General features: G+C 35.2%; 3 protein-coding genes across 5 annotated transcripts; 2 read left to right on the forward strand and 1 right to left on the reverse strand.

Moving 5' to 3' along the window:
- Positions 1-17: 17 nt before the first annotated feature.
- LOC104087043 (fasciclin-like arabinogalactan protein 19) lies at positions 18-1,100 on the reverse strand. The gene has a single exon (XM_009591433.2). The coding sequence runs from the start codon at positions 1,098-1,100 to the stop codon at positions 18-20; it is 1,083 nt and encodes a 360-aa protein (XP_009589728.1).
- A 7,434-nt stretch (positions 1,101-8,534) lies between these two features.
- On the forward strand, positions 8,535-11,239 carry LOC104109290 (small ribosomal subunit protein eS24z). The gene is made up of 6 exons (XM_009618544.4): positions 8,535-8,641; positions 8,720-8,798; positions 8,905-8,946; positions 9,618-9,788; positions 10,803-10,889; positions 11,013-11,239. Exons 2-6 carry the CDS (start codon positions 8,727-8,729, stop codon positions 11,040-11,042), a joined length of 402 nt encoding a protein of 133 aa, XP_009616839.1. The 5' UTR covers positions 8,535-8,641; positions 8,720-8,726; the 3' UTR covers positions 11,043-11,239.
- A 2,037-nt stretch (positions 11,240-13,276) lies between these two features.
- Positions 13,277-25,358, forward strand: LOC104109289 (uncharacterized). Of its 3 annotated transcripts, XM_009618543.4 has the most exons (12): positions 13,277-13,634; positions 13,718-16,291; positions 18,593-18,734; positions 18,833-18,915; positions 19,298-19,536; positions 20,140-20,226; positions 20,517-20,616; positions 21,764-21,974; positions 22,125-22,259; positions 22,368-22,635; positions 23,784-24,037; positions 25,115-25,358. In XM_009618543.4, exons 2-10 carry the CDS (start codon positions 13,799-13,801, stop codon positions 22,547-22,549), a joined length of 3,672 nt encoding a protein of 1,223 aa, XP_009616838.1. In that variant the 5' UTR covers positions 13,277-13,634; positions 13,718-13,798; the 3' UTR covers positions 22,550-22,635; positions 23,784-24,037; positions 25,115-25,358. The 3 variants fall into 3 exon arrangements, with proteins under 3 accessions (XP_009616838.1, XP_009616836.1, XP_070044735.1); XM_009618541.4 differs by having other exon boundaries at positions 22,125-22,635; XM_070188634.1 differs by having other exon boundaries at positions 21,764-21,960; positions 22,123-22,635.
- Positions 25,359-25,412: the final 54 nt, after the last annotated feature.

Raw genomic sequence — 25,412 nt, forward strand, 5'->3', positions numbered from 1 at the left:
CTTGACATTTATGTCCATTATATCACAGTCCCCATTATGTCTTGAAATTCCTGTGTACCATCATTTTGATGACGGCGAATACGTGGGAATGGCGTTGAAAGTCCATGAATCACAATCCTATTATTGTAAACAAGATCCAAATTATTGACTTTAACGTAATTAATCCTCATTGGAACCAAAGGAACATTGCCTCCCGCAGTAGTCACAACCAATTTCTCCCCCCTATCCATTGTCAGCAGCTCTGTATCATGAGGCAATTTAACCAACTCAGAGGCCATTAACAGCCTATTAGGCACAATATGAAACCCAAGATTTGCCACATACTCATGCCCATTCCCACCATCAAAAATGGACAAATCATCAATTGCAAAAATAGTCATGGATTTCAAGTCAGCTAACTCAGGGTACTTCACTCTCATAGCAAGTGCCACTATACTATAACCACCAGTACGCAGATGAGCCATAACATCTTTTAACATCAAGCGCGTGGCAGCAAACGCCGCCGTGGGCGGTGGAATAAACGGGAATGATAAAGTAGTCATGCTCTCAATTCTGCAAGAAATTGGAGAAAGATGAGCCATATACCCCTGTATACCATGAACAATGATGAAGCCACTATTGTAAATGTCCGGCTTGGTAATTTCAACCCCGTTTACAAAAACAGACCTCGAGGAGTTGTTAATACGAGATGGGGTTATAGTAAGACAGCGAGTTGGGGCTAAAGTTTCAATCTTTGTACCAAAAGCTAGGTTACGGAGGAAGTGGAAAGAGTAGAGACCAAGAACAGAGTGTTCTTGAAGAAGCAGGGGAAGGGAACAAGAAGGGCAAGTGAGGAGGGAGGAATCAGTAGGGGCGAAAATGGTAAGTGGGAAATTAATGGTGGAGATGTTGGCGTTAAGGGATGCGTTGGACAGATCTTGAAAACCGAGATTGTAGAGGATGACGGCCAACGGAGATGGAGATTGAGATGGTGATGGAGTTAGGAGAAGGTGACGACGAGATTCTGATGTTGAACGGAACAAAGGGTTTGCGGCGGTGGTGTGTGAAATGCAGATGAAAATGGAGATGAGGAAGATGAAGAGCTTAGCGTTGGACGCCATTGATGAGTTCTTGAAGAAGTTTTGTGTTATGCTTAGAGTCGGAGAGTGTTCTAGGGATATGTGAAGGAAAAGACGGTTGACGGAGCGGTTATATTGATGGGAGATTTTCCGTTCAGTTGGCATCGAGAATCTGTTAAGTTCGCGCCCAATCAAAAAGACGAGATTACCCTGCAGCTTAGTCATGTATTTCCGTTGCTTCTTCTTTCCACCAATATACTTCCATTGCTATTGAACTTTAAAAAATGACCTAATTTTTCTTTTCGAGGTCTATGTCCCCCCCCCCCCCCCAAGTTTATTTTATTAGGGGCGACAAATGGGCGGGTTGAACTAAATTTGGGCTGATCTAGATGGGTTAGATCAATAAATGGGTCATTGTCTAATTCAGTCCAAAGTGTATTTGGGCTAAGATGGGCTACATAATGGAACATAGCTCAACCCACCCAATTTGACCCATATTTTAGAACCATGTTCATCTCGCATAAACAAAAAATTTTATACTATTAGTATTTTGAGAATCAAAATATATTTTCTTGAATAACAAATTAGTATTTAAAATGTGTAAGTTGAAAAATATCTTACGGGTGGGGTGGAGGCGGGTGGGTAGTGCAGAAAAACGAAAAAACGAAAAATTGAAAAAACAATTGCGGGGGTGGGGGTGGGTGGGTGGTGCATAAAAACGAAAAAACATAAAACAGAAAATTGAAAATACAAAAAAAAGTTTAAAAAAAATTTATGGGGGAGGGATTGGGGTGGGTGGTGCAGAAAAATGAAAAAACAGAAAATTAAAAATACAAAAAAAAAAAAATTTAAAAAAAAATTGCGGGAAGGGGGTGAGTGGTGCAGAAAAAAAATTCAAACTATTTTATACAACCAAACAGTGAAAAATATTTTCCGTCATACCAAACACACCCTAAAACTTAAATACCTTGATTCTTATTTTTAAACTTATATACAAAAACTAATGATGTGGCAACTAAGTAAATTTCTAGATAAGTTGGGTTGAGATCCCTTTGTTTTGGAGTGAACTTTATGGGTTGTATTTGGGCTACTTCATGGGTCAGAATGAGTTGTAAAAAATAGGAAAATTTTACCTCCTATAGCAAAGCTTTACACCCTATTTATTATAAATAAAAACCCTTTTAAAATATTATTTTCTATAACTACCATTTAATTTTTATAGTAAAATATGTATTTATGGTCATTTCCTATTGTTAAGCCATTAAATATGATGTCTAATATTTTTCTCTCTCATTTTTCAGTTTATTCTCTCCCAAAATCATGCATAATATCTTATTTCTCTCTCCACGATCTCTCTCCGTGCTCTCTCTCTCATTCTTTCCTATATGAACCAGAAAAATGTTTCTTCCGATAGATGGTGAGCTTTTCCATGATTTTCATGATTATCACTACTCTTCATCCATGAAAACAGTGAGTTGTTCCATGATTTCCTGCAAGTTTTCTTAACATCTTTTTCAAAATTGTGCTTTCCCAATTCCACAGGATGTGGAGGCGTGACACCAATTTTTTTCCCTTCTGATTCATGATTTCTTGCTTCTATCAAGAACTATGAAATTGTGCAAGTCATAAATCATCAACATAAATTTTCACCACTAAAGTTTTTGGATTTTTGGCCGGTTAAAGCTTCTTTTTTGTTCTCTTCTACAATTTTTTTTAAAATATTCACCATTGTTAGATTTTCTGCATAGTACCCACTAAAGCACTCAATTTCGAAGGGCCATCTTTCGATTTGCAAATCACTCAAGAGGAACCTGTATTTGCAGGTTCATCAGCAACCATTGAAGCCGAAATGAGAACAAAAATACGCAATGACCCTAATTGCAGATGTATTTATATGTATTCGAGTCCGCATACATTGATTTTTAGTTTCTACAGTGATTTTCTCTTCTTGTTCTTAGATGTATTTATATGTATTTGATAAGGCATATACTTATTTTTATTTTGTACAGTGATTTTGACTGTTGTATTTAGATGTATTTATATGTATTTGAGTTCTTACAACAATATTTTTAAATACATTGTTAGTTGTATTATTTTGATGTTATTCATCAATTAGTTATGCATTCAATCTAACTGTATCCATCTGTATTTTAAACCTAACTGTATCCATCCGTATTTAAAACAACAATACAGTGAAATACAGTAAAATACTCTCAATACAAATAGAAAATCAATGAATACAACCAATGGAATATACTAAATAAAGCAGTAATACTATGTATTATGAATAAATAAAATATTGTGAATACAAAAATAAACTTGAACACAACTGTTAGATACAATAGAATACAAGCACTATGTTTATTATGAAATATGTAGGCAGTAGGTTACTATTATAGGTTGTATCCGGCATAAATACATGATGTATTCATATACAGAAAATCGAATTTTAAAATATTTATGTAGATACTTGTATCAATTCCGACCAGAACCTCGAACAATGTCAGGGAAAAAAACTCGAACTGTATCAGAAAAAAAAAGGGACTGAAACTCTGAAGAGTGTTCTGTTTTTTGGTGTTTAGCGTCTGATAAATCCTTTTATTAATTAGATTGATAATGTTGTGTGTTATAATTGATTTTTATGAGTTATATTATGAGTGTATCCCGTTAAATTATTAGCTTTCTATTATTAAACAACTCGAGAAACCTATTATTACGTTGTATTCATGAATACATGGTATGAATACATGCGAATACAACGTCTGACAGCTGGACTGCCATATTTTTAGCCGATTTTTGCTATTGTATTCATGAATATAGTAGCTCGAATACATCGAATACACTACCATAACAACTAAAAGGTAGCTACGGAAAGTAATTATGTATATGGTAGCTATAGGAAGTTAATAGTCACTAAACAATAGTCATTTCTAAAAGTTCCTCTAAAAAATAATGGGTTAACTTGGGCTCAACCCAAATAAACTCATGAGCTAAAATGTTGTAGCCCAACCCATTAATCTCTGGACGTTTTTGAAGGGTTGAGCGGGTTGGATGGATTTGGACTCAAATTGCCACCCGTAATTCTATACAACTATTGCCCAAGTTACCAAGTTTAGGACCTAAATTTCCTCATTTAGCTGTATGGGATAAACGAAGAAAGGGATTTGCATTACTGATGTGATTTAAGCTATTATAGTAACATATTATTTATCTTATTTTTTAATTTATGAATTCACTTATTATAAACAGTTACATAGATTATTTTTTAGATGACTTAATATTGTATAAATCTCTTACACTGTCAGTATGTGAAAGTTAAATTTAAAAAGAGTTTAAGTTATTTGCACTCATGTGTAAAAATATTAAAGCAATCAAGTCACATGAAGTAATTAAGTGTAATCAAGTGATGTTTGGCCAAAATGCTATAATTTTAGTATATTATTCGCCTTACATATTGTTAGTCTAGTGGTTAATTGTGCGATTTTCGAGCTAAATTATGTTGTTTTATGTGTATGAATATCGAAAGAAAGAGTCGAATGAAAGTTGCACGAAAAAGGACGAAAATGCAAGAAATGAACACAAAAATGCGAAGTACCAAGCCTGGCTACAGGCCAGGGCCGCCAGGCGTAGCCAGCTTGGCCGCGCTATAAGCCTGGCCTCGCGAGGTCAGGCGTCCGATAGTCAAAAGTTCGCGAATTAAAATACTCGAACTCGAATTTGGACTTTGAGACTTCAACCCTAGCCTGTAAATAGTCCATAAACATGTTTAACAGGAAGTTGGACGTTTTTATAGGGGATTCGACCTAAGGAGGCAAGAACACGCTAGGAGTAATGCGCATAATTCTTCTACTAGTTTTTCACTTTCTTCTTTCAATTTTTCATTATTGGTTATGAATTCTAATATTGTTGTTTTGCATACTATTATGAATAGCTAAATTGTTATCTATGGCTTTGATAAAATCTTTTGTAAGATAAATTTCTGTTATGTTTTTATATAATTGAGTAGTTAAATTTCTCTACTTGTTTAACTAAGTGTTTATTATTATTGATTAAGTAACCATCAATTGACTGTGCCTATTTAGTGTGTATTGCTTGAAAAATGGTACACATTTAGGTAGTTGTCGAACAACATCACTCTTACGTATGTAAAGAATCAATACAAAGGATTTAATGGTGGTATTAGGAATAACGAAACCCTAGTGTGATCTTAGTGAGCGGTGAACTAGTGCATGCAAGCGTAGTTCGGAAGAATACGTCTAGTAAATTGTGGTAGTTGCTCGGAAGAGAACTACGACACCCGAAGTACTCACGATCGGTAGAGAATACTTAGGAGATATTATAGAAAACGTAGCGGGAAGGATTCCGACATTTGAGAAATCATAACTCTAGGCCTCCTTAATCTTGTCTCCAACCCTTAGTATCTCTAGTTGTTAATATACTACTTTAATCTGTTAGTTATTTAGTTAGACATAAAAAATTTAATAGTTATAACTTAGAAATTATTTGAACTTGTCTTCTTAGTGATATTTAGCAATTATAGCGAAGTCTTAGTTTTCCGTGTAGGATTCGACTCCAGACTTATAAACCAGATTATATTTTCAACGACCGCTAGACCTTTTAGGAGACATTGTTGGACGTGATCAAATTTTATCCGATTAGAATTAACTTTATAACATAGCAAAAATGATAACTAACTTACTATGTTAAACTATCATGATAGTATACAATGTTTTTTTACAGGTATACCTTAAAAATATAACCTTATAAGTACAACAATCTCTTAATTAACTTTCCAATATAAGTTTATGCTTCATTATCCTACTTTTTACTGTTCCAGTCCTTTCTCTCACGTTTAAACAAGTAAAGCTAGTCTCAAAACCTAAAGAGAGAATAACCCATTTTTGTGTTTTCAGCAAATTCATAAGATTCCCGTCAAACAAAAAGCCCAAGACAAATCTTCAAAGGGATTTTTATTTCCCTATAATACATATGAAACTTTATTGCTCTCCCTAATCAAGTTTTAATCTATAATTACATAAGCATATATAATTTATCAATTATATAAAATTAGTATTAATGAGTATCGTTTTATATTATGAATTGAAAAGGGATTTATTTATTTTTCAACCCTGCTCTCTCTCTCCGTCTCTTTCTATCCTTCTCTATTATTTCTCCAATTGCCTTCCTTCATTTTTCTCTACTTTTTATCCTCTCTTTTTTTCCAGCAATTTTCTTTCATGTTGCACAATTGGTGTTCGAATTAAAATTGTCAATCAATAAGATTTGAAGGTGTTTGAGTCTCCACAATTGGCAGCCATTAAAATGTTTCAAAACTTTAAATTCGAATTTGGGTTTTCAAAAATTATTGTTCGTTTGGATTGAATGTTGTTACAAACAATTGAGAATATTCTTTGGTGTTTATATCTCAATTTTGAGGATTTTGGTACAGATTAAACTTGATTTTGGATGAATTTCAGATTAAAACTTGAAGAAGAAGAAGAAGAAGAAGAACACATGACATACAATATACTTACGAAATTGTATTAAAGTTGTATATAAATTATATTTAAGTTGTATTATGTTGTAATTATATATATTTTTATTTGAATGTTGTATGAAAATTGAAAAATAATCATATAATGTATGAATCGTTGTATGAAATTTGTATTTAAGTTATAAATACTATCTTTTTACATAAAGTTATTGATATGTATCAAATTATTTTAAGAGAGGGAGTTTTGATTGGAAGTTCAGAGAGGAAGAAGAATGCACCACTTTCAAAATATATACAAATCATATACAAAATACAGACAAAAGATATATTGTATAAAATTTATATGAAAATTGTATTTAAGTTATATGATGTTGTAGTTGTATTTACCTGGGTAAGAATGATGTAGAAAATTATAGATAAGTTGTAAATAAATTGTATAATGTATAATTACTTGTATGAATTTTTTTTTATAGTTTATAATATATTGTTGTAGATGTATCATAAAGATGGACATACCACATTACGCAAACCTTTTCTCTCTCCTCTTTCTCGCTCCTCCATCAAAAAGTAGCGATTCTTATAGAAATACAATATATAAATACAAAAAATTACATATATATTGCACCCAAATTATTATATAGGTTTTATATCCTATATATATATATATATATTAACTGCGCATCATCATTCTCTGGTAATATGGTAAGAAAATTTTTATCATCACCTCTCTCTTATATTAGTTTATATTTTAATTGTGCAATCTAATCCTAGATTTGTGTAATACACCATAAATATGTGCATCACGTAGCTGTGAATATGCCTTTTTAATTATTGGGTATTTAGATTAATTATTGTTTGAATATCAGAATGTGGGATTTGATCAGAACAATTTGGTTGAATTTTGGTATGAAAATTAGTACCAAAGTTACAATCATCACTGGTTGGTTAGAGCTAGGGGTGTACATGAACCAGGTTAGTTCGATTTTTATCAAAAGCAAACCAATCCAACTATATCGGTTTGGATTGGTTCGATTTTGTCGGTTTTTTCGGAGTTTCAGGTTTTTTATTACTTACATATTATTTCAATCTTACTTTGTTAAATATTCGATAAGTAAATATATATTTAGTAAAAATATAATAAATTGACAAATATTTTATCGATTAAAATATTCTTATGGGTGAATTCTATTAGTAACACATAATAGTTATTTTTTTAGTCGTCTGATAATAATTTTTCATTGATATACACTTTCAGGTTAACCGAATTTAGTAATTAAATATAAAAATCAATATGATACTTAAATATTAATAACCACTTCACATTCGAAAAAGATATAAGAATTTAATAGATCTTAACATATGATATGAATATGGAAGAACAAAAAGATAGACGCATTTCAGTAACACTTGATAAGAAAGTGATCATACAACCCATTATTTAAGATTAATAAATATGGAGCATTTCATATTCTATTAAAATTTATATTCCTCAAGAGAATCTCAAATATTTCTAGACATTTTTTAAAGAAAATTCTATATAAAAATTATATATATTTATATATCGGGTTGGTTCAGGTTTTTTTACTCAATACCAAACCAAATCAAACCAAACCAAGTCGGATTTTTAATCGGTTTGGTTTGATTTTTCGATTTGATGCGATTTTTCGGTTCGGTTTGTACACCCCTAGTTAGAGGATAGGGAAAGAGGAGAGGAGAGAAAAAAAGGAAAAATATGTAACTTAATCCCTCAATTTAAGGTACTAATAATGGATTGTATATAAATTGTATGAAAACTTTTTTAAGAGGGGTAATATATAAAATTGGATAATTTTGGTAAATAAGTTTTAAATATTGTATAGGAAGTAAAAAAACTGCAAAAGTAGTGAACACACGGATTGGATTGTCTGGAAAAGAGGTCCAGCCCGGCGTCTAAGCCCACGGCCCAAAAGGAACTCAAGAATTAGCGAAGCCTTTTTTTACCAACCCTAAAACCTAGCGGGCAATATTAACACGAACTGAGAACGGAGGCGCAGCACAGAGCTTGAGAGAGAGAGAGAGAGTCGCCGGTGCAGCAACCCGAGAAACAAAAGTATTGTTCTCAATACTATTTATTTTGCTGTACTTCAGTTTAGTAGACTATATTAAAAGATTCATTCATTGCTTACAGGGAAAAAATGGCGGACAAGGCAGTGACTATTAGAACTAGGAAGTTCATGACCAATAGGCTTCTTGCAAGGAAACAATTCGTAAGTCCTTAAGAATGTCGGCCCTTTTCGCATTGAAACAAAGTATGTCTTTGTAAAGCTCCTTTGATCTACTTAAAAACTCAAATGGGTATCACGATTTTTACAGATTATTGATGTCTTGCATCCTGGAAGAGCCAATGTTTCCAAGGTTAGAACTATTCTCGTTTTTTTCTTTTTTCACTAATAGATTTCCTTATGTGCTTATTTATTGTACGCGCTTTGGAGATTTTCACGTTTTAGCTGTAGTTATAGGAGGGAGAGATCCAATAACTCTTTAGCTAACATGATGGCCTTTGGTTAACTGTTCATTCTTGTGCTGGAATAAAGCAAAATGAATATAGGGACATTAATAAAAACCAATCTTGCGACCTCACTGCCTTTGCCACTATACTGGAAACTTCCCTTTTAGTCAAGGGGATTAAGAAGTATTTGTAAATATGAAAAAATTGATTTTGCCCTATTCTCCAACAGAAGGGATTCAACTGAGCCACTGGTTTGGGATTGAGACAGAGTTGATTACATATGTCAACTTCTTGCCAAGTGAAAGACCTAACGAGCCTTTTTATGATTTTGTGCTGAACCATAGATGGTGTTTCTTAAGAAATGTTAAAGAAAAGTTTTACCCTCGCATCTCGGCACTATTGCTTTGCTTTTGGTTATTTTGTAATACCCAGTACTTGATAACTAATAGCTAATAGCTTCACGGTTAAGTCATTTTTTTTATTATTTTGACTCATATATGAATATACTCAAATTTTAACCTGTTAATATTTTAGATTAATCCTTATCATTGTTCACCTGTTTTAACTGATATTGTAGGCTGAGTTGAAAGAGAAATTGGCAAGGATGTATGAAGTGAAAGACCCAAATGCCATCTTTGTGTTCAAGTTCAGGACCCACTTTGGAGGAGGCAAATCTACTGGATTTGGTTTGATCTATGACTCTGTTGAAAATGCAAAGAAGTATGAGCCCAAGTACAGGCTGATCAGGGTAAGCATCATTTTATTTGTACATGTGTGCTAATTTATGTGCTTCCAAAACCCGTGCATTGTTTTTCTTTTTTCAGTGTAACATATGAGCAGGGTTGTCTTTTGAGTGAATGTAAGCACATACTCTATTATTTCAAACTCATGAACGTAAACTTTAAGATTTTAAAAAACTCAAAAGGGAAACGTGGTTTGTGTTTCATAGATTTTAATTTTGTTTTCCATAAGGTTTTAGGTTTGTCCAATTATAATCTAGTTTAGTAGATTGCATTGGGTTGCTTGTTCACGCAGATCCTTAAGTGCTGCAACTAGTGAAGTTGGGAGAATGTGGTAGTCAAGGTTCATTCCATATTGTATGCGCATTCAAGAGTCTTAGTATTTTTGTCAGATAATTTTGTTCTAGTGTTTGCCTTACCCTATCCTAATAATTCTGTTGGATGATTTCATAGAATCACATCTGCTATCCAAAACCTATTGCAGCCTGTAGGATTGAATTTGTTTGAACAATGTAGTATAAAGCTATTCTGGCTATAATCACGTGCTTTTAATTATTTTGATCTCTTTCCTTTAACTGTAACTCTAACCCTATCTTCTTTATTCAGTAGTTTTTGGTTCCAATTTGCATTTGAAAGTGTTGCTTTATTGGAAGTGTATCTTGTCGAGTTAAATTTATCCCCACAAAAACTGTATCGTGTTGAGCTGCTTTCAGCATTTTTCATGAAGTTGTTAGTTGTATTTGAACCTTTCATGTAGACAGGAGAAATTCTTTCACTTTTTATATTCTTTTGAGAAACTATTCCTCAGGCAAAGTAGCCAACAAGTTAATGAAGGGTTTGTTAAGTTAACATTACTTATCTTAAGTTCTCCCCAAGTGATAAATATGCCCTTCCATGTGACGAAGTACTATCACAATCCAGGATCATTTTGAAATATTGAGTACTATATTTTGAAGCTTCTTCATGATTGGATCAGTCTATTACCACTGCTAATCATTTTCACCATTGAACACCTTTCGCAGAATGGATTAGACACTAAGGTGGAGAAGTCCAGGAAGCAAATGAAGGAGCGCAAGAACAGAGCCAAGAAAGTTCGTGGTGTCAAGAAGGTAAAGATTGTTCTCTCTTATGGTCTGCTGCTATGACCAGGAGATAATTGCTCTGTTGTTTTGGTTTTTGGTTCATATTTTCATTCTTCTCATGCTAACTGTATTGTTCCATGAAACTTGCAGACCAAGGCTGGAGACGCTAAGAAGAAGTGATCTATTACTAATTGTAGACAAAGCGGGGAAAATGTTTTGCCTAGACATGCCTTATCATTTGTGTTTATGTGGGGACCTTTTTGTAGGCTCTTTTCAATTTTGCTTGGGTTACTCCAATATATTTTGCATGTTCAAGTACTAGATCATCAAAATTGAGTGGATGTTTAAAATATTCTTCTCTTCCATCGTTACCAAAATACTACTATTGTCCTAAAATATTCGTACAGAGTACATGAATATACTTAAATATCTTCCAGATGACATTAACTTGGAGGTTTAAGCCTAAGTTTTCAATGGGATTGCCAATGTCCTCATAACTATGTTATAAGTTCAGTTTTTCGTGGGGATAAGATGGTGTTTCGACTTTTGCTTGCCCAACAATAATAGGATCAAAATGAGCGAGTTCTCGCATTATACATACTAAGTTTTACTCTAATTGTACAATGTGAAATTTGGCTTCAGTAATTCATCTATAGTACTCAGGTTTACGTGCATAGAACCTTAAAAGTTGTCTTTGTTTCAACCGTAGATATTAGTGAAAGTTTGTCTTTGTTTCAACAGTAGATATTAGTGAATGAATACATAAATAATTTTCTGAAGTTGAGTAAGGGTCCAATGTCCAAACTGCCTCTATAATATATGTCTGAGTCCTTGAACAAAAATGTCAATCATCTTAATAATCATGTTTATGTAAGCTAGTTGTAGGCTATGGCCAAAGGGCTTGGAAATTATGAAGTGGAATTTTCTATTTATTTCTGTTTGCATCTTTATGGTTATCGTTCTGAAAAATGGATGCGGGGAAAAAGAAATGAGTTGATTATTTGATTAGATATATAGGTATTCCGAACTTCACATTTAACGCTATTTTAGTCCGCTGTATGAATCTAGTTTCCAACCAAGATTCCTTAAAACACATCAATAGTAGCATTAACTAGGCACCTGAGCAGTGGCGAAACCACGTGGTTATCTGACCATCCTTCGTCGAAAAATAGCATTGTGTACGTAGGTAAAATATTACATTTTAGAGGTATATAACACATATTGAACACACTTTGTCGTAAATTTTTTTTCACTTTTTTAAAATTTGAACACCTTTGGAGGCTTGGCCACTGCACCTGAGGGTGTCGTATGCAAAAATGTTCAGCAATATATGTAGAGGTGCTTTGCAGCTGGTGATTGTTCAAAAGAAACTTCATATCTTCGTGGGTTGTCATCTAGCAAATTAACACGAAGCACTTCCTCCTATTTTACTAGGAAGAGTCAAAATAGACATGGAAAAAACACATATTTTCCTGATGTGTTGTAGTCATTTGTTGAAAACAAATGCTCAGAAGGAAAACATCTGAATGTGCGAGAGCTGATTTTGAGGAAATGTATCAAAATATAGTATACTAGTAGTAAAAAGTCAGGAGAAACATGTACTAGTTTATTTTTTTGTGGCAAAGAAGATGTAAGAAAACTAACGTATGAATATAGGATAACTTTCACTATCAGAAAACTTTGAGAATTGGAACTATTGGGACGGCAAAGATTATTTTGTCACAAAGTCAATAATTAGCTCAGGAGCTAGCAACTACGGTTTGACCCCTCCACTGGATTCGGATTCGTTCCTTCAATTTAAATTAAGCATTTACATTTGTTGTATCTCTCGAGATAGCAACATTTATCCCACAAAATTTTAATTTTTAAATTCGTAAAAAGTAGCACATAATCGACTTATAAGAGTATTTTTTATATTTAAACCTCAAACTATATTCTATATTTTGTGATAACACTAAGAAGTCAACATTTTGCCCCACATTCCTTTTGCCTCTTTATAAATTAAAAGACAACTGTTGAAATCATTCAAAAAATTTCCCTCTTATTAGTAAAGCGTGCATATAAGAGACAATTTATTACGACTAATAAAGAATACACCATATAGAAAATCTAAATTAAACATAATACTACTAGTACAGTACACAATTACTAAGAATATCGCTTGTGTTCTAATTAGAATTTTAATAAGAATTTGGACATCTATTCTTTTGGGAATAAAATAAACCGTATATAAAACTTGTTTGAAATGTATTTTAAGTAAAATAATTTTTTTTCTTACATAAATCCTTAGTATATATAAAAATAGAATTGTCATTTCAAAACCTTAATACACCAAACCAAATAAATAATCTCAACTTTACTAATCTTAGTATTACTTATACATCTTTTCTTATACACTCTACCAAACGACCCCTTAAACTACCATTCGTTAAGCCTAAGCTTCATTGGCATCACAAAAGGATCTTCAATTTTTGGGAAACACGCAATGGAGGGAAAATGGAAAATAAATCCAAAATAAATGAATCTCCCTCCAAAATTACAATTGGTCCTCCTCCTCGTCCTTACCTCGGAAACGAAAAACAAAAAGGTCCGAAAAAGTAAATACAACCCTCCAACTCCTAAACCCCCAACCCGACTCCTCTCAGTAAAAACCCAAATCGCCCTAATCACACTATATTCTCAGCTGATTTTAACTCTCAAAATGGAAATACAGTAATACTTGTCCTGTATGATGTTACTGGTCCACAGATTTCATAAAACTAAACTTTCTTGGTAAGACTTAATTTCTTTTGCATTTTTAAATCATTTGGTATTTGTTAGTATTACTTTTTTCTAATTTCTGGTTTTAATTGTAGGGTTTGTTTTAGTTATTGATTTCATGGGTTTTGTAAGTAAAACCTAATTTTAGCAACCACAAAAAAAAAAAAAAATTCAAGATGGAAGAGGGGTTGAAAGGAAGTTCCATGTGTAGTACAATGAAACATGAGTTGGATTTGAATAGGGATCCGTTTGAGCAAACGGAGCCTGCTTTGACTTTGACTGACTCAGTTTCTAAGCAAGATCTTGATTTAAATGAGTCTATCACAGAAGTTTGTGAAAATGATGATGAGTGTGATGTCCCTAAATGTGTCATTGCTGATGTTGACTCTGAGAAGGCTGAGGGAATTGTTGGTGAAGTCGGGGAGGAAGACCCGCTTATGCAAGTGAAGCTTCCGGAGAAGAATCGAGTGGACATTGTTGTTGGGAGGCGGCGAGGGAGAAAAAAGAAGGTGAAGGATTCAACGGAGGATAAAACTTCCTGTCAGGTAGAGCTTGAAAATAAGGGTTCATCTTTGATGTCGGGCGCGTTGAGGCCTTCGGAAGAAAGAAAATGTGAGGAGGGAACTGCTGTTGAAAATGGCGAAGTAATTAAAATTAATGTAGTTTGTGATGGTAATGGTGAGCCGCATGGCGAGGTTGATGCCAGTAAGGGCAGAGGGCGGAGGGGGAGGAAAAAGAAGGAGGTTAAGGATTCAAGAAGGGATGATGTTTCTCATGATGGTGATTTCCTTGAAAGAGGACTGATTTGTAATGGCTTGGTATCTCTTAAGGGAGAGTCAGGTGTTTCTTCACCTGGAAGGCAAATTGAGCAGGGAGTTCATGATTTTGTGGGTGTTGAAAGTGGAAAAATAACAAAGATTTCGGAGAATAGCGTTGATGACATTAGCCAAGTGCAAGTTGATAAAAGCAATGATAAAAGCGAGAAGAGGCCTGGCAAGAGAGGCAGAGGAAGGAAAAGAACTGAAGCTGAGGCTTCTGAATGTCACGATAACGATGTCACTGCCGGTGAACAAGTTGATGCCAGTAGTGATGGATCCAAGATTAAGGTACGCAAGAGAGGTAGAGGGAGGAAAAGAAAGGATGCGGAGGATGTTGAGCGTCCTGCTAATGATCATGTCAAAAGACAGAAGGTGAACACAGTGCTTTCTATGGGTCAGTTTAAAAGGGTCTTGAGGTCAGGTACGGTCGCAGTTATTGATGGTAAGAAGCATGTTTTTGGAGTAAAGGATGCAGGTGTGTCCAGTTCAAAAACAGAGAACAACATTGATCCGTCTGACAAGAAAATACTCAAGGCAAGGAATGATGGTAATGCAAGACTGATAGAGAGGGGAAAGCAAAAGCCGAAGGGCCGTCGTGGAAGACCTCCAAAGATGCAAGGGACCAGTCTGACCAGTAGCCAAAAAGACAAATTGAGGGGTCCCAAGAGAAGCATGAACGATGAAAAGGCCGATGGTCTTGTTAAGGGCTCAAAGCATCTCAAGGTGAATCAGACAAATGACGTCGAAGAGGCTCTTGGGTATGAGGAAGGCACTGAACAAGCAAATGCTGAAGTTAATAACGAGGGTCCTGGAAATGATGGAAACAAAAGGCTCGGCAGTGATCCATATCATGATAAGCAGAGTAAATCGAAAGGAAGCAAGGCTGAGGTGAAGGAATTTGGTGTTAGGGAACAAAAGCAGGCAGTTAGAGAGCAGATAATCGATATGCTTATGAAGTCAGGTTGGACTGTTGAGTACAGGCCCAGGTTAACGAAAGATTATAAGGACGCAATCTGGTATGATCCGGAAGGAAGGCAACATTGGTCAGTCACTTTGGCATACAAGAGGCTCAAAGAGAGAGTTGAAGCTGGAGCTGCTGATGATAAGACCAGGTCTGCATTTACTCCTATACCGGAGGATGTATTCAGCACACTATTCAGAGGTAGGAAAGAAAAAGAGAACAAGGGAAAGAAGAAGCAAACGGATGTTGGATGTAAAGCAAGCAAGAAAATGACCAAAAAGAAGCAATCTGCCAAAGGCAACTTAAGTGTTAGAACTAAAACAGGAAACAGCTTAAGTGTGGCAGTAAGGAGGAAAAAGTTGGGAGCAAATACAGAAGATGGAAAACGCAGAAAGCCCTGTGCTCTATTGGCACGGAGCTCCAAGGGAGGAGGGGTCGATTCAGATGGTGATGAGTTTATACTGTATGATGGGAAGCGAACTCTTTTAGCGTGGATGATTGATTTAGGGGTTATTCAATCTAATGCGCAGGTGCACTACATTTATGGTGGAAGGGAAAAAGTGAAGCAAGAAGGAAAGATCACAGGAGATGGAATTTGTTGTGGCTGTTGTGGTGAGACACTTAAGCTTGCTGATTTTGAATCCCATGCTGGAAGCGAGCTGGGTCTGCCATTTCAGAATGTGTTTCTGCAGTCAGGACAGTCTCTTTTGCAATGTCTGGTGGACTCATGGAATAAACAGAATGAAATTGACCGTATTGGTTTTCATTCTGTGAGTATTGTTGGTGATGACCCAAACGATGATACATGCAACATTTGTGGTGATGGGGGTGACTTGATATGTTGTGATAGTTGCCCCTCAACTTTCCACCAAAGCTGCTTAGATATTCAAGTAAGACCCGTCTTCTTCCACCTTTTTATTCCCGTGCTTTTTTCCCTTTTGCATTGTCTTAGTTTATTTCAATCTATGTTGAAAGAATCTGATAAATTCTCTTGTCACGTCTGTTAGTCTGAAAAGAGTCAAGTATAGTGCTTTTTTTTCTTCTTAAATACTTTTAGAGACTTTTAAGTTTTGAGTCGTATATTTAGGATCACTCTACTAATTGGTTTTCTAGTTGAGATTTTGTCTAGGTTGTGCCATTCCACTTCAAGGCTCGATTAGGTTTAAAAGGAAATAGAAAACCTTCTAGCGCCTTCTTTGTATGATGGAGATTATATTGTGCCCTCCTGAAGTATTGTTGTATACAGAATACATGGCTAAGAATTCTGTTTAATCTATTCATTTGGAGTTGGGTCTTGCGAGTTTTTGCAAAAATCAACCAGCAACTGTATGACTCACCTAGTGGGACAGTTGGCAAAACTCGTATGAGGAAAAACAATGACTTTTGAGGTGCATTTTGTTCAGTCTTATTGAGTCTTATTGAGGTGCATGAGTTATTGCCAATGGTGTTGCTGATATGGTGTATTCACATTGTTATTGACCAATGAATTTTAAGATAATATGCTTCATTGTTATTCGAAGAGGAGCCTTGGAGCAACGGTAAAGTTTTCTTCGTGTGGCCTATAGGTCACAGGTTCAAGCTGTGGAAGCAGCCACTAATGCTTGCATTAGGGTAAACTGTCTACATACACTCCTTGGGTGTGGCCCTTCCTCAGACCCTGCATGAGCGCATGATGCTTTGTGCACGGGTTGCCCTTTATACTTCATTGTTATTCACCAAGGTATTGTAAGATAATATGCTTTTAAAAAAATAAAATTCAATTGTCACTTCCATTTTGATACAAATTAATTTACTACTTTTCTTGAACTAAAATTTGTAATTTTGACTAACGTATTCATCCATTGAATTTCCGTAACAATCAATATATAGTTCTGCTGGCTATATTTATCATTTAGTGTCACCCTATCTCAAGACAAAATTTGCAAGCTTTACTTTGTCGGATAGGTTATCCACGGGCTTAATTAATTAACCTAACTTAGAAAATCATCTGGTTGGCTGGTTTCTGTTGAAGAGAGGAAGCACCAATCAACATTGTGCCTCACTTCAAGGTTTAAATGCACCTCAAATGCACTATTGATAATGCTGAAAAATTCAGGAAAATCAGACAAATTTCAATTGAAAATAAAGCAGTTGGAGTTTACTAGTACCATAAACAGATTGTTTGAAATTTTTGTCTAAATTTCATTATTTCTGAGACTAATAAACTTTATGTGAACCTGTAAATTTCTTTATTTTGGAGTGCTTTGGAATTTGTATTTTATTTTTCATTTTTTTACCCCTCCCTAGTAACTCCTCCATCTTGCTCCCCCGGTGACTCGATCCCACAACCTCAAGGTTGGAGGTAAAAGGTGCTCTTGTCGAGTTCTTTAGAATATAATACATCATATGTCCATGATATCTTTTTCGTTTCAAAATTATTCTTTATCATGTATTCCTTACACATACCGAAGCAAAAAGTATGTTTATTCGTCAAAACCATTTGGTAATGGGCATTTAATGGAATCATTTCACACCACACCAAAAGATAAAAAAAGTTACCTTTCCTATGGTAGAATATTCACCATTCTGGCAGATACAGTAGCTACAAATCTGGCAGCCAGTAAGTTGGTTCAGAGTTTGACTTTATTATCCCAGCTGCCAAAAGCCTGTGGCATCAAGAAGTTATTGCAAATCTGTCTTTTTGCTACTTGTTGTACACTTCTGTCAAAGTGTAAGCAGTTAGAAGTCACAGAGAGATAGCTTGGTGACAAGGACCCTACACCTTCCTCCATGAGGTTGGAGGTTTGATTCACCAATGGAGCAAGGTGGGAAATGAGTCATGACCACTGTTTGGCTCTTGGATAGGTAGAGAGGTTGAGGTCTCCCCATGGGAATATATTGCATATTCTTTTGTTTGTTCTAGAAGATAGTTGTAACTTTGATAGCCGATATATGGCTTTACTTTTTGTTCTGCAGCCACAATCTGGGTCTATAAAAAAAATAGTATTGCCTCAATTAGGCGGTATAATTAAGTAGTGGATGATGTTTGTCAGAATGAGGTTACAGAAGTTTCTGGACCACCTATTTGACAACTGGGTAAAGCAGTAGTCAGTCTAGACACGTTGCAACTCTGGTGCTTTCATAAACTCTCCCGACTAACTCCTAAAATTGTTGAGCAGAAGTATATCTTACTATCTTTGAATGTGTTGCAGAAGTTGCCTTCTGGAGATTGGCGATGTGTTTATTGTTCATGCAAATTCTGTGGGACATTTGTCAGAAAATCCTCAGAGAATGATGTTCAGGACGACATGCTGGTCTCTGAGTTGTTGACATGCCATTTGTGTGAGGGAAAATGTATATTTCCAAATCCCTTTTTTCTAGTTATATTTTGCCCTAAATTTGTAGAATGTATTGGATGAAATATACGAACATATTGGCTTTGACTTTTGCAGTCCATTTGCCTTGTGTCCCTGGTGATGATGCTCTGGATATTGATTCTAAAGATCTAACATTTTGCGGAAAGGGATGCCAGAAGGTATTGCACTTGTCCACTTAAATACATTGCAGTTTCTGCAACTTCAAGATCACATTATTATTAATTAGCCGTGAAGAAGTTTTTCAGTTCCATTTATCTGTCACATGCTATAATGTAATCTGGTGAAAACAGAAGAGAGAAGTTGCCAAATCATCTCCATTCTCTGGTGTATAATTATTATGTGGAGTACATTACAACTAAGATAATGTTTATCTCACAGCTAGTGGTGAGGTCTCACTTGATCCAAGACCATGCCATAAGCTGGAATGTTATCTAGAACTTTCTTCCTCCGACCTAATATTAAACTATATCTGTACAATTTATTCATACACATACACATGAGTTTCTATGCAGTGAAATAATCTCACACGTTCTTCAACAGATTTTTGAGGGCCTGCAGATGCTTCTTGGTGTAAGGCATGACATGGATGAAGGATTTTGTTGGACACTTCTTCGAAATCGTGATTTTGGCAGGGATATAAATTTGAGTGATGATCCAGTTGAAATTGAGTGCAATTGCAAATTAGCTGTTGCTTTCTCCATTATGGATGAGTGTTTTGTGCCCATTGTTGACCAGCGAAGTAAAATCAATATAATTCAGAGCGTTGTTTATAGCTGTGGGTGAGAATCTTTGAAGCTGTGATAACATAATGTTCTGATGATTTTTTATAAGCGAAGGCATAATTGCTGTCTATGCATGCTTTGTATGTTGGAGTAATGTCATTTAAAGAATTCCGTATAGAGTTTGTTATTTTCATTTAGTTCCAGATATGAAGTGTTTGCTGATTATTGGATTACAGAAGCCTCTTAAACTTTTACCTAATCAAAAGAAAAAAAAAGATGACTGAGTCCTCTTGTCCAGATGGCTTTGAAACAACTAGTAGTCGTCATGCTTAAGCTAAAAGCTTCTATATTTTTCTTGTTTTCTCAAATCATCCAAACACATCAATACCAGAGATTATTTTTAGTTTCATTCACTCAAAATGCTACTTTTTCCTTTTCAATGAATTCCAAATTTTGATATCATCTTTTTGTACTGTAGTTCTTCTGAAAAGTTGTCTTTGTTTTAATGTTACAGTTTCTTACTGTACACTAAATGATTCCAGTTTTGGTGTACACTGGTGATTAAGAAACTTATCTTTTTCAGATAAATTGATTAAGAAACTTATCTTTTTCAGATAAGTTGATTAAGAAACTTATCTTTGATTTCTCTTGTGATACCAGGTCAAACTTTAGGCGAATGAACTACCATGGGTTCTATACTGTTATTCTGGAGAAGGGTGATGAACTTATCTCTGCTGCATCCATAAGGTGAATATTAGTTGAGTTTCTTAGTCTTTGTTGGATTGTTTGTCACTCGTGCTGATCATGATTCTGTATATCTCTGCTGCATCCATAAGGGTGATTAACTTTTGATTATCGGCCCTAATGCTTTTGACATGTTCCAATTTGGCATTTGATGATGTGGCCATCTCTTCATGTGCTTAATTGATGCTAGAAAAATTTGCAGATGTGGTATCTAGTATTATTTGAGTTTGCTTCTCTTTTGTATTCAAGGATTGTGATAATACCAACTCAAAATTATTCTACTCTATAAATAGGATTCATGGGAACCAGGTTGTTGAGATGCCATTTATTGGAACAAGATATATGTATCGTCGTCAAGGAATGTGCCGTCGGCTTCTCACTGCAATTGAAACGGTATGATTATGTATTAGCTAGTTTGATGCTCTTGTTTTTAAAGTTGCATTCTAGTTCTCCTTATCATAATAAAGAAAAAGAAAAAGGAAGGACAAGTTGCATTCTAGTGCTCTGTACTCGAAGGATTTTTTGATGGTTTTATATCTCTACAAGTATAATCTTCTACCATTCTTTCAATAGACTGACATAATTGAGTTACTGGTGGTAAATATATCTATAGATGAAAGGTAAATTTTTTTTAAGAAGGGCCTTGTTCTTGTATAACGTTTACGAGTATTGGCTCATACCTTTGGAAGCTAAGATGTTTTGTCCCTGAGTCTCTTAGAAAATGTGAGATTTGGGTTTATTTCATTTTATGTTTGAATTTTGTTGTTTGTGATTTCAAGATTCATAGATATATTAATCTTAAGGAAAAAACCATATTTGACCACTAACCTTGTCCCTAAACTCTCTTACACACCTAAGCATTGTGGGTTACCCCTTCACCTCCTTAATCGTGTTTGAACCTAATACCACCCCAAGAAATCAACTTTACTCTGAAAATTTGATATGTTGACCCTTGCATTTTGAACACACCTTTATTTTCTGTGATGGAGGGAGTATATTAATTTTACTGTTTAAGAGCTTTCGATGAGTCTTTGCAGCAAAACCTTTTTCTATCAAGCTGATTGATTTTACAAATTTGAACTTCTGAACATTGGCAGTGCTTGTTTAACCAGTGTATGAGTCTGAGTTCTACATTTGAACCCATTCCTAGAAAGTTGAGTCATTCTGTAAGATCCTCCAGAACTTAGTGAAGGTACCATGCACATGATACCAACATTATCTGTCTCCTTCCTCCCTTGATCTTCTCTTTCTAACTAGATTTCAAGTTTCCCTTTTAGTCAACAAGGCCAAAAATATAATCGGGAGTACAGAATACAGATTTGGTGTCATTAGGTAGAGGAACAATGGTGAAGCAGCTACATTTGTGACACCACAAGATGTTACAAATGTTATCAACTTACATGCATGGAATCCTATGTTGTTTGTATGGAAATGTGGAGTTGATTAATCTACATGTGTTTTGTAGTCCTCTGGAGTCGTAAGTGTTGTAATTGCTCTTCAGCACCTCTCTGAAGTCTTTCTTGTTTTTAACTCTTGTCAGGCTCTTTGTTCTCTTGATGTTGAGAAGCTGGTTATACCTGCTATACCAGAACTTATTGAGACATGGACAAAGGTTTTTGGTTTTACACCCCTTGAAAAATCAGAGAGACAGGAGATGAAGTATATGAGTATGATGGTGTTCCCTGGTACGGATATGTTACAGAAGCCTCTATTGAAGGATCAGTTTAGTGAAGGCCAAGTTACTTCAACAGGTATATGATATATATATATACACACACACACACAAACACTTTCTTATCTATGCTATCTATCTTTTCAAGTTCTTTGCTTCTCATGATGCTCTCTATCTTTTCAATATTTGCTCGAGAGCTGGAATTAGTAAAGTAAAAATTGTGTTTCAGGGTCCAATGCTGATGCTTTCTCTGAAGTCAAACTCAACCAGGATGATAAAGGTGCTATTTTACGTGTAGAACCAAGTCTTGATGTAGCTGATGGCTTCTTGAATGATACGTCTGATTTGATATGTGATTCCACTGGTTCGTTAAAAGCTACTTCCAAGGACTCTCATCAGATAGAAAATGTTATGGGTTGTTTAGATCTACCCGTTCCTAATGGCTATATTTGTGATAAAACATCTACCTCAGATTTGTCCTCCTTGAACTCTCCTTTGGCAAGTCAAGAAACTTCCAATGAAATCATGAGAAGTAACCTCAATGACCATAAAGAAGTTTCTGTGGGTGCTCATATATTGTCCCTTGATTCAAAATCTCTCCAAGATGTAGCTCGGTTGCCCCCAAAATCCACCGAGGAACTGGAGTCTTGTTGATACTAGCGGGTTGTCTGATTTTGAGCCCTGAGGTAGTATGAGTTCTTGCGATGTCCCTGTGGTGCTAATAGAAGGGTGCTCCATATGTAAGTTCATTTTCTATTGGCTTCGCATTGTTCCCTTCCCTAAAAAGTGACACTTGGATTTGTTAAGAAGCCAATGATGTATGGTTGATTTAGTTTTTTCTATTTGTCTCCTTTTCCTGTTTTAGGGGATCTTCGTGGCCATTTTTTAACCGGTGAATCTGTGCTTCCTGATTTTTAAGCTATTTAACAAGTTAGTGACCCGTATACAAAGTTTATACCACATAGAGCTCTGCAAAGATGAGTTCCTTTCTGCAGTGATCCAATTATCTACCTTCCCGACATGCTCATGAACCCTGGGTTTATGAGCATGTCGGGAAGGTAGATAATTGGATCATGGGTTTATGCTTTCCTTGAGCTGAGGGTTTGTCGAAAACAATCCCTCTACCTTCACAAGGTAGGGGTACGGTCTGTGTACATACTACCCTCCCTAGACCCACTTGTGGGATTTCACTTGGTATGTTGTTGCTGTTGTTGTCGGAATATCTGTATACTTCAAATGGCATATTTACTGGAATATGTTAGAAGGATCTCTTTACGACATGAAAGGCTCTTTAGTTTCTCTCCCTCCAAGTGGTCCACATGAAGGCTTGGATCACAATGTCCAGATCTCTCTTCTTTAGTGCCCCCCCCCCCCCCCCCCGTTTCCTAGCATTGAAGTAGTTGCTTAGTACTTTCTTCAAAAAAAGTAGTAGTTGCTTTGTATTAATCGGCTTGAAGCTACTCCCAAACATTTAAGAATGAAGCAATTTGATAGACACTATCAAATAATTTCTTCTTTTTAATAATGAGCTTAATATCATGGTGTTTATGATATTCATTTCTTATCTACTATATTAGTGATAGTGAAAGAAAATACTATGTCAATGTTGAAAAGTTAGTTTGATAAAAAACATCATCTTTTATGATGTGACCAAACAAAACCAAAGTTGATTTTGAGAGATGTATTTTACTTGTCGTCAAGATTACTGCTAGCATTTAGGCTATTGTCAATATGTGCTTTTCTGACCGTGGCATGTCATTGTGGTACTTGCTCTTTTAGTCTTTAAGTGTTATGGTTATTCTGTTTCGGGTTGCCTAGTCTGTTGTTCCAACAGATTGTTGATTCCTGAAGTTTTAACTTGAGCTCTGAATTTCAATTTCTATTGCAGGTACGTTGTGTAGATTTTTGAAGATGTAACATGCTAATTTTGATCTTTAATTGAGCAACTGACACAGCCAAGTGTATATTCCTCCACGTAATTACGGACGTAAACATATTCGGTGCTATATTTTTTTAGTAGCTCTTTTTTGGTTGAAAGTTGTAGATATTTCCTACATGGCAGCGAAAGAATGAGTATTGATTAAGATAATCTGACCGACAGACTGGATTGGGATGTTTATACCTAGGCGTAGCTGTTTTGAGGTATGTATTTTGCGTCGTTTTAACTCTTTTGGTTGCATTTATTAGGTAACCACCTTTTTGCACAATTTATTGCACGATAAGAGCATTCCCTTAGCTTCTTGCTGTGTATATTATGTCATTTGCATGGTAATAATTTTCAATTGCATTACACCTTTTCCCTTTATTCTTTTTGGTTTTGATAAGTTTATCTCTTTGTCCTTTTTCTCTGCTGTCACTCACAACTCGTATAGAATTTATATTTGTCCAAAGTAATTTTAGGATCGTCCTTCCATTTGAAATTTCATACCCGGGGAAATAGTGGAACAGTGTCAGAGTAAAAGAGTTCAGAAGTTTTAGATTTGCCATTGGTCATTTTGACAAAATTCATGCATGAGATAGTGATAAGGTTGGTTTAAATGAATATTTGTGGTGCTGCAGTAGTAGTAGGGTAGGAGAATAAGCGAGAACTGGGAAGTTTGGAGAAGGAAGGCACACAAGTAAAAAATCGATGACTTCAAATGTGATTTGCTTCCTTTTTTCATGGTTACTTGAGACTGTCAATACAGCTGGTTAGGATTGGAACAAGTACCAATGGAAGGATTAACTAGATGGTGTTGTAATCTTGCTGCGCCATCTAAATCATTGGGCTTAACTCAAACTCAAGTCAAAATTTACTAGCTTGTGCACCTATTTGGCTAGTGTGCATCCCTACTCAGATGATTCTAAGTTTGGTGTCAATGAAGTACCCAAAGAATATGTTTGTTGAGAAAGATGCAAAAGAAGATTGAAAGTGATATTTGTTTCTAAAAATTAGTCTCTAGTAAGTTTAACTATAATTCAGTGAAGCTTCTGCTTTACATTAAGTAACATCTATGTATTTGATGTTTGAGTTTTGTTCTCATTGTTACCCTGTTTATAGGTTTCACTTTTCGTCTGCTGTATGTAGTTAGATTATTTAATGCTGGATCGACTTCTCTTTTTTTTTTATTGATACATACTTATTTTTCTGTCTTTAACCTCCTTCAATATTACTATGGTCTTATTAATGGCATCAAGGTTAATCATCTAACTCTTATCCTATTCTCAAATTTTCATCAGCTCAACTGTAGAGGACCCGCTGAAGCTGCATTAGGAATTGACGATGTAGTGTTTCTTTTATCTTCTTTCGTCTGTGTATATTTTGTAGATTGTTTCTTCTAGTAACTTTTGGTGCAACAAGGCTTAATTTTAGTTTGTTACCAGTATCGTCCGTAGGAGGATTTGGTGTTTTGATGTCAGTTGAAATGACGCGCTTTTCATTGAAAGTGAGTTGTTTTGTCTTAATTGGCATTTTATTTCGAGATATCTGGTGTTCTCATGGTTGCTGTACTAAATTCTTGTGATATGTAGAACTCTT

The sequence above is a fragment of the Nicotiana tomentosiformis genome, chromosome 1 (genome assembly GCF_000390325.3).
Source record: "Nicotiana tomentosiformis chromosome 1, ASM39032v3, whole genome shotgun sequence".
NCBI classification, from domain to species: domain Eukaryota; kingdom Viridiplantae; phylum Streptophyta; class Magnoliopsida; order Solanales; family Solanaceae; genus Nicotiana; species Nicotiana tomentosiformis.

Bases quoted from the DNA above. Each gene is read 5' to 3' on its own strand.
- LOC104087043 (XM_009591433.2), bottom strand. From the start codon at position 1,100: ATGGCGTCCAACGCTAAGCTCTTCATCTTCCTCATCTCCATTTTCATC.
- LOC104109290 (XM_009618544.4), top strand. From the start codon at position 8,727: ATGGCGGACAAGGCAGTGACTATTAGAACTAGGAAGTTCATGACCAAT. The intron at 8,799-8,904 runs GTAAGTCCTTAA...CGATTTTTACAG, and splicing joins TTCTTGCAAGGAAACAATTC to ATTATTGATGTCTTGCATCC. The intron at 8,947-9,617 runs GTTAGAACTATT...CTGATATTGTAG, and splicing joins GAAGAGCCAATGTTTCCAAG to GCTGAGTTGAAAGAGAAATT.
- LOC104109289 (XM_009618541.4), top strand. From the start codon at position 13,799: ATGGAAGAGGGGTTGAAAGGAAGTTCCATGTGTAGTACAATGAAACAT. The intron at 18,735-18,832 runs GTATATTTCCAA...TGACTTTTGCAG, and splicing joins CCATTTGTGTGAGGGAAAAT to TCCATTTGCCTTGTGTCCCT. The intron at 21,975-22,124 runs GTATATGATATA...ATTGTGTTTCAG, and splicing joins AGGCCAAGTTACTTCAACAG to GGTCCAATGCTGATGCTTTC.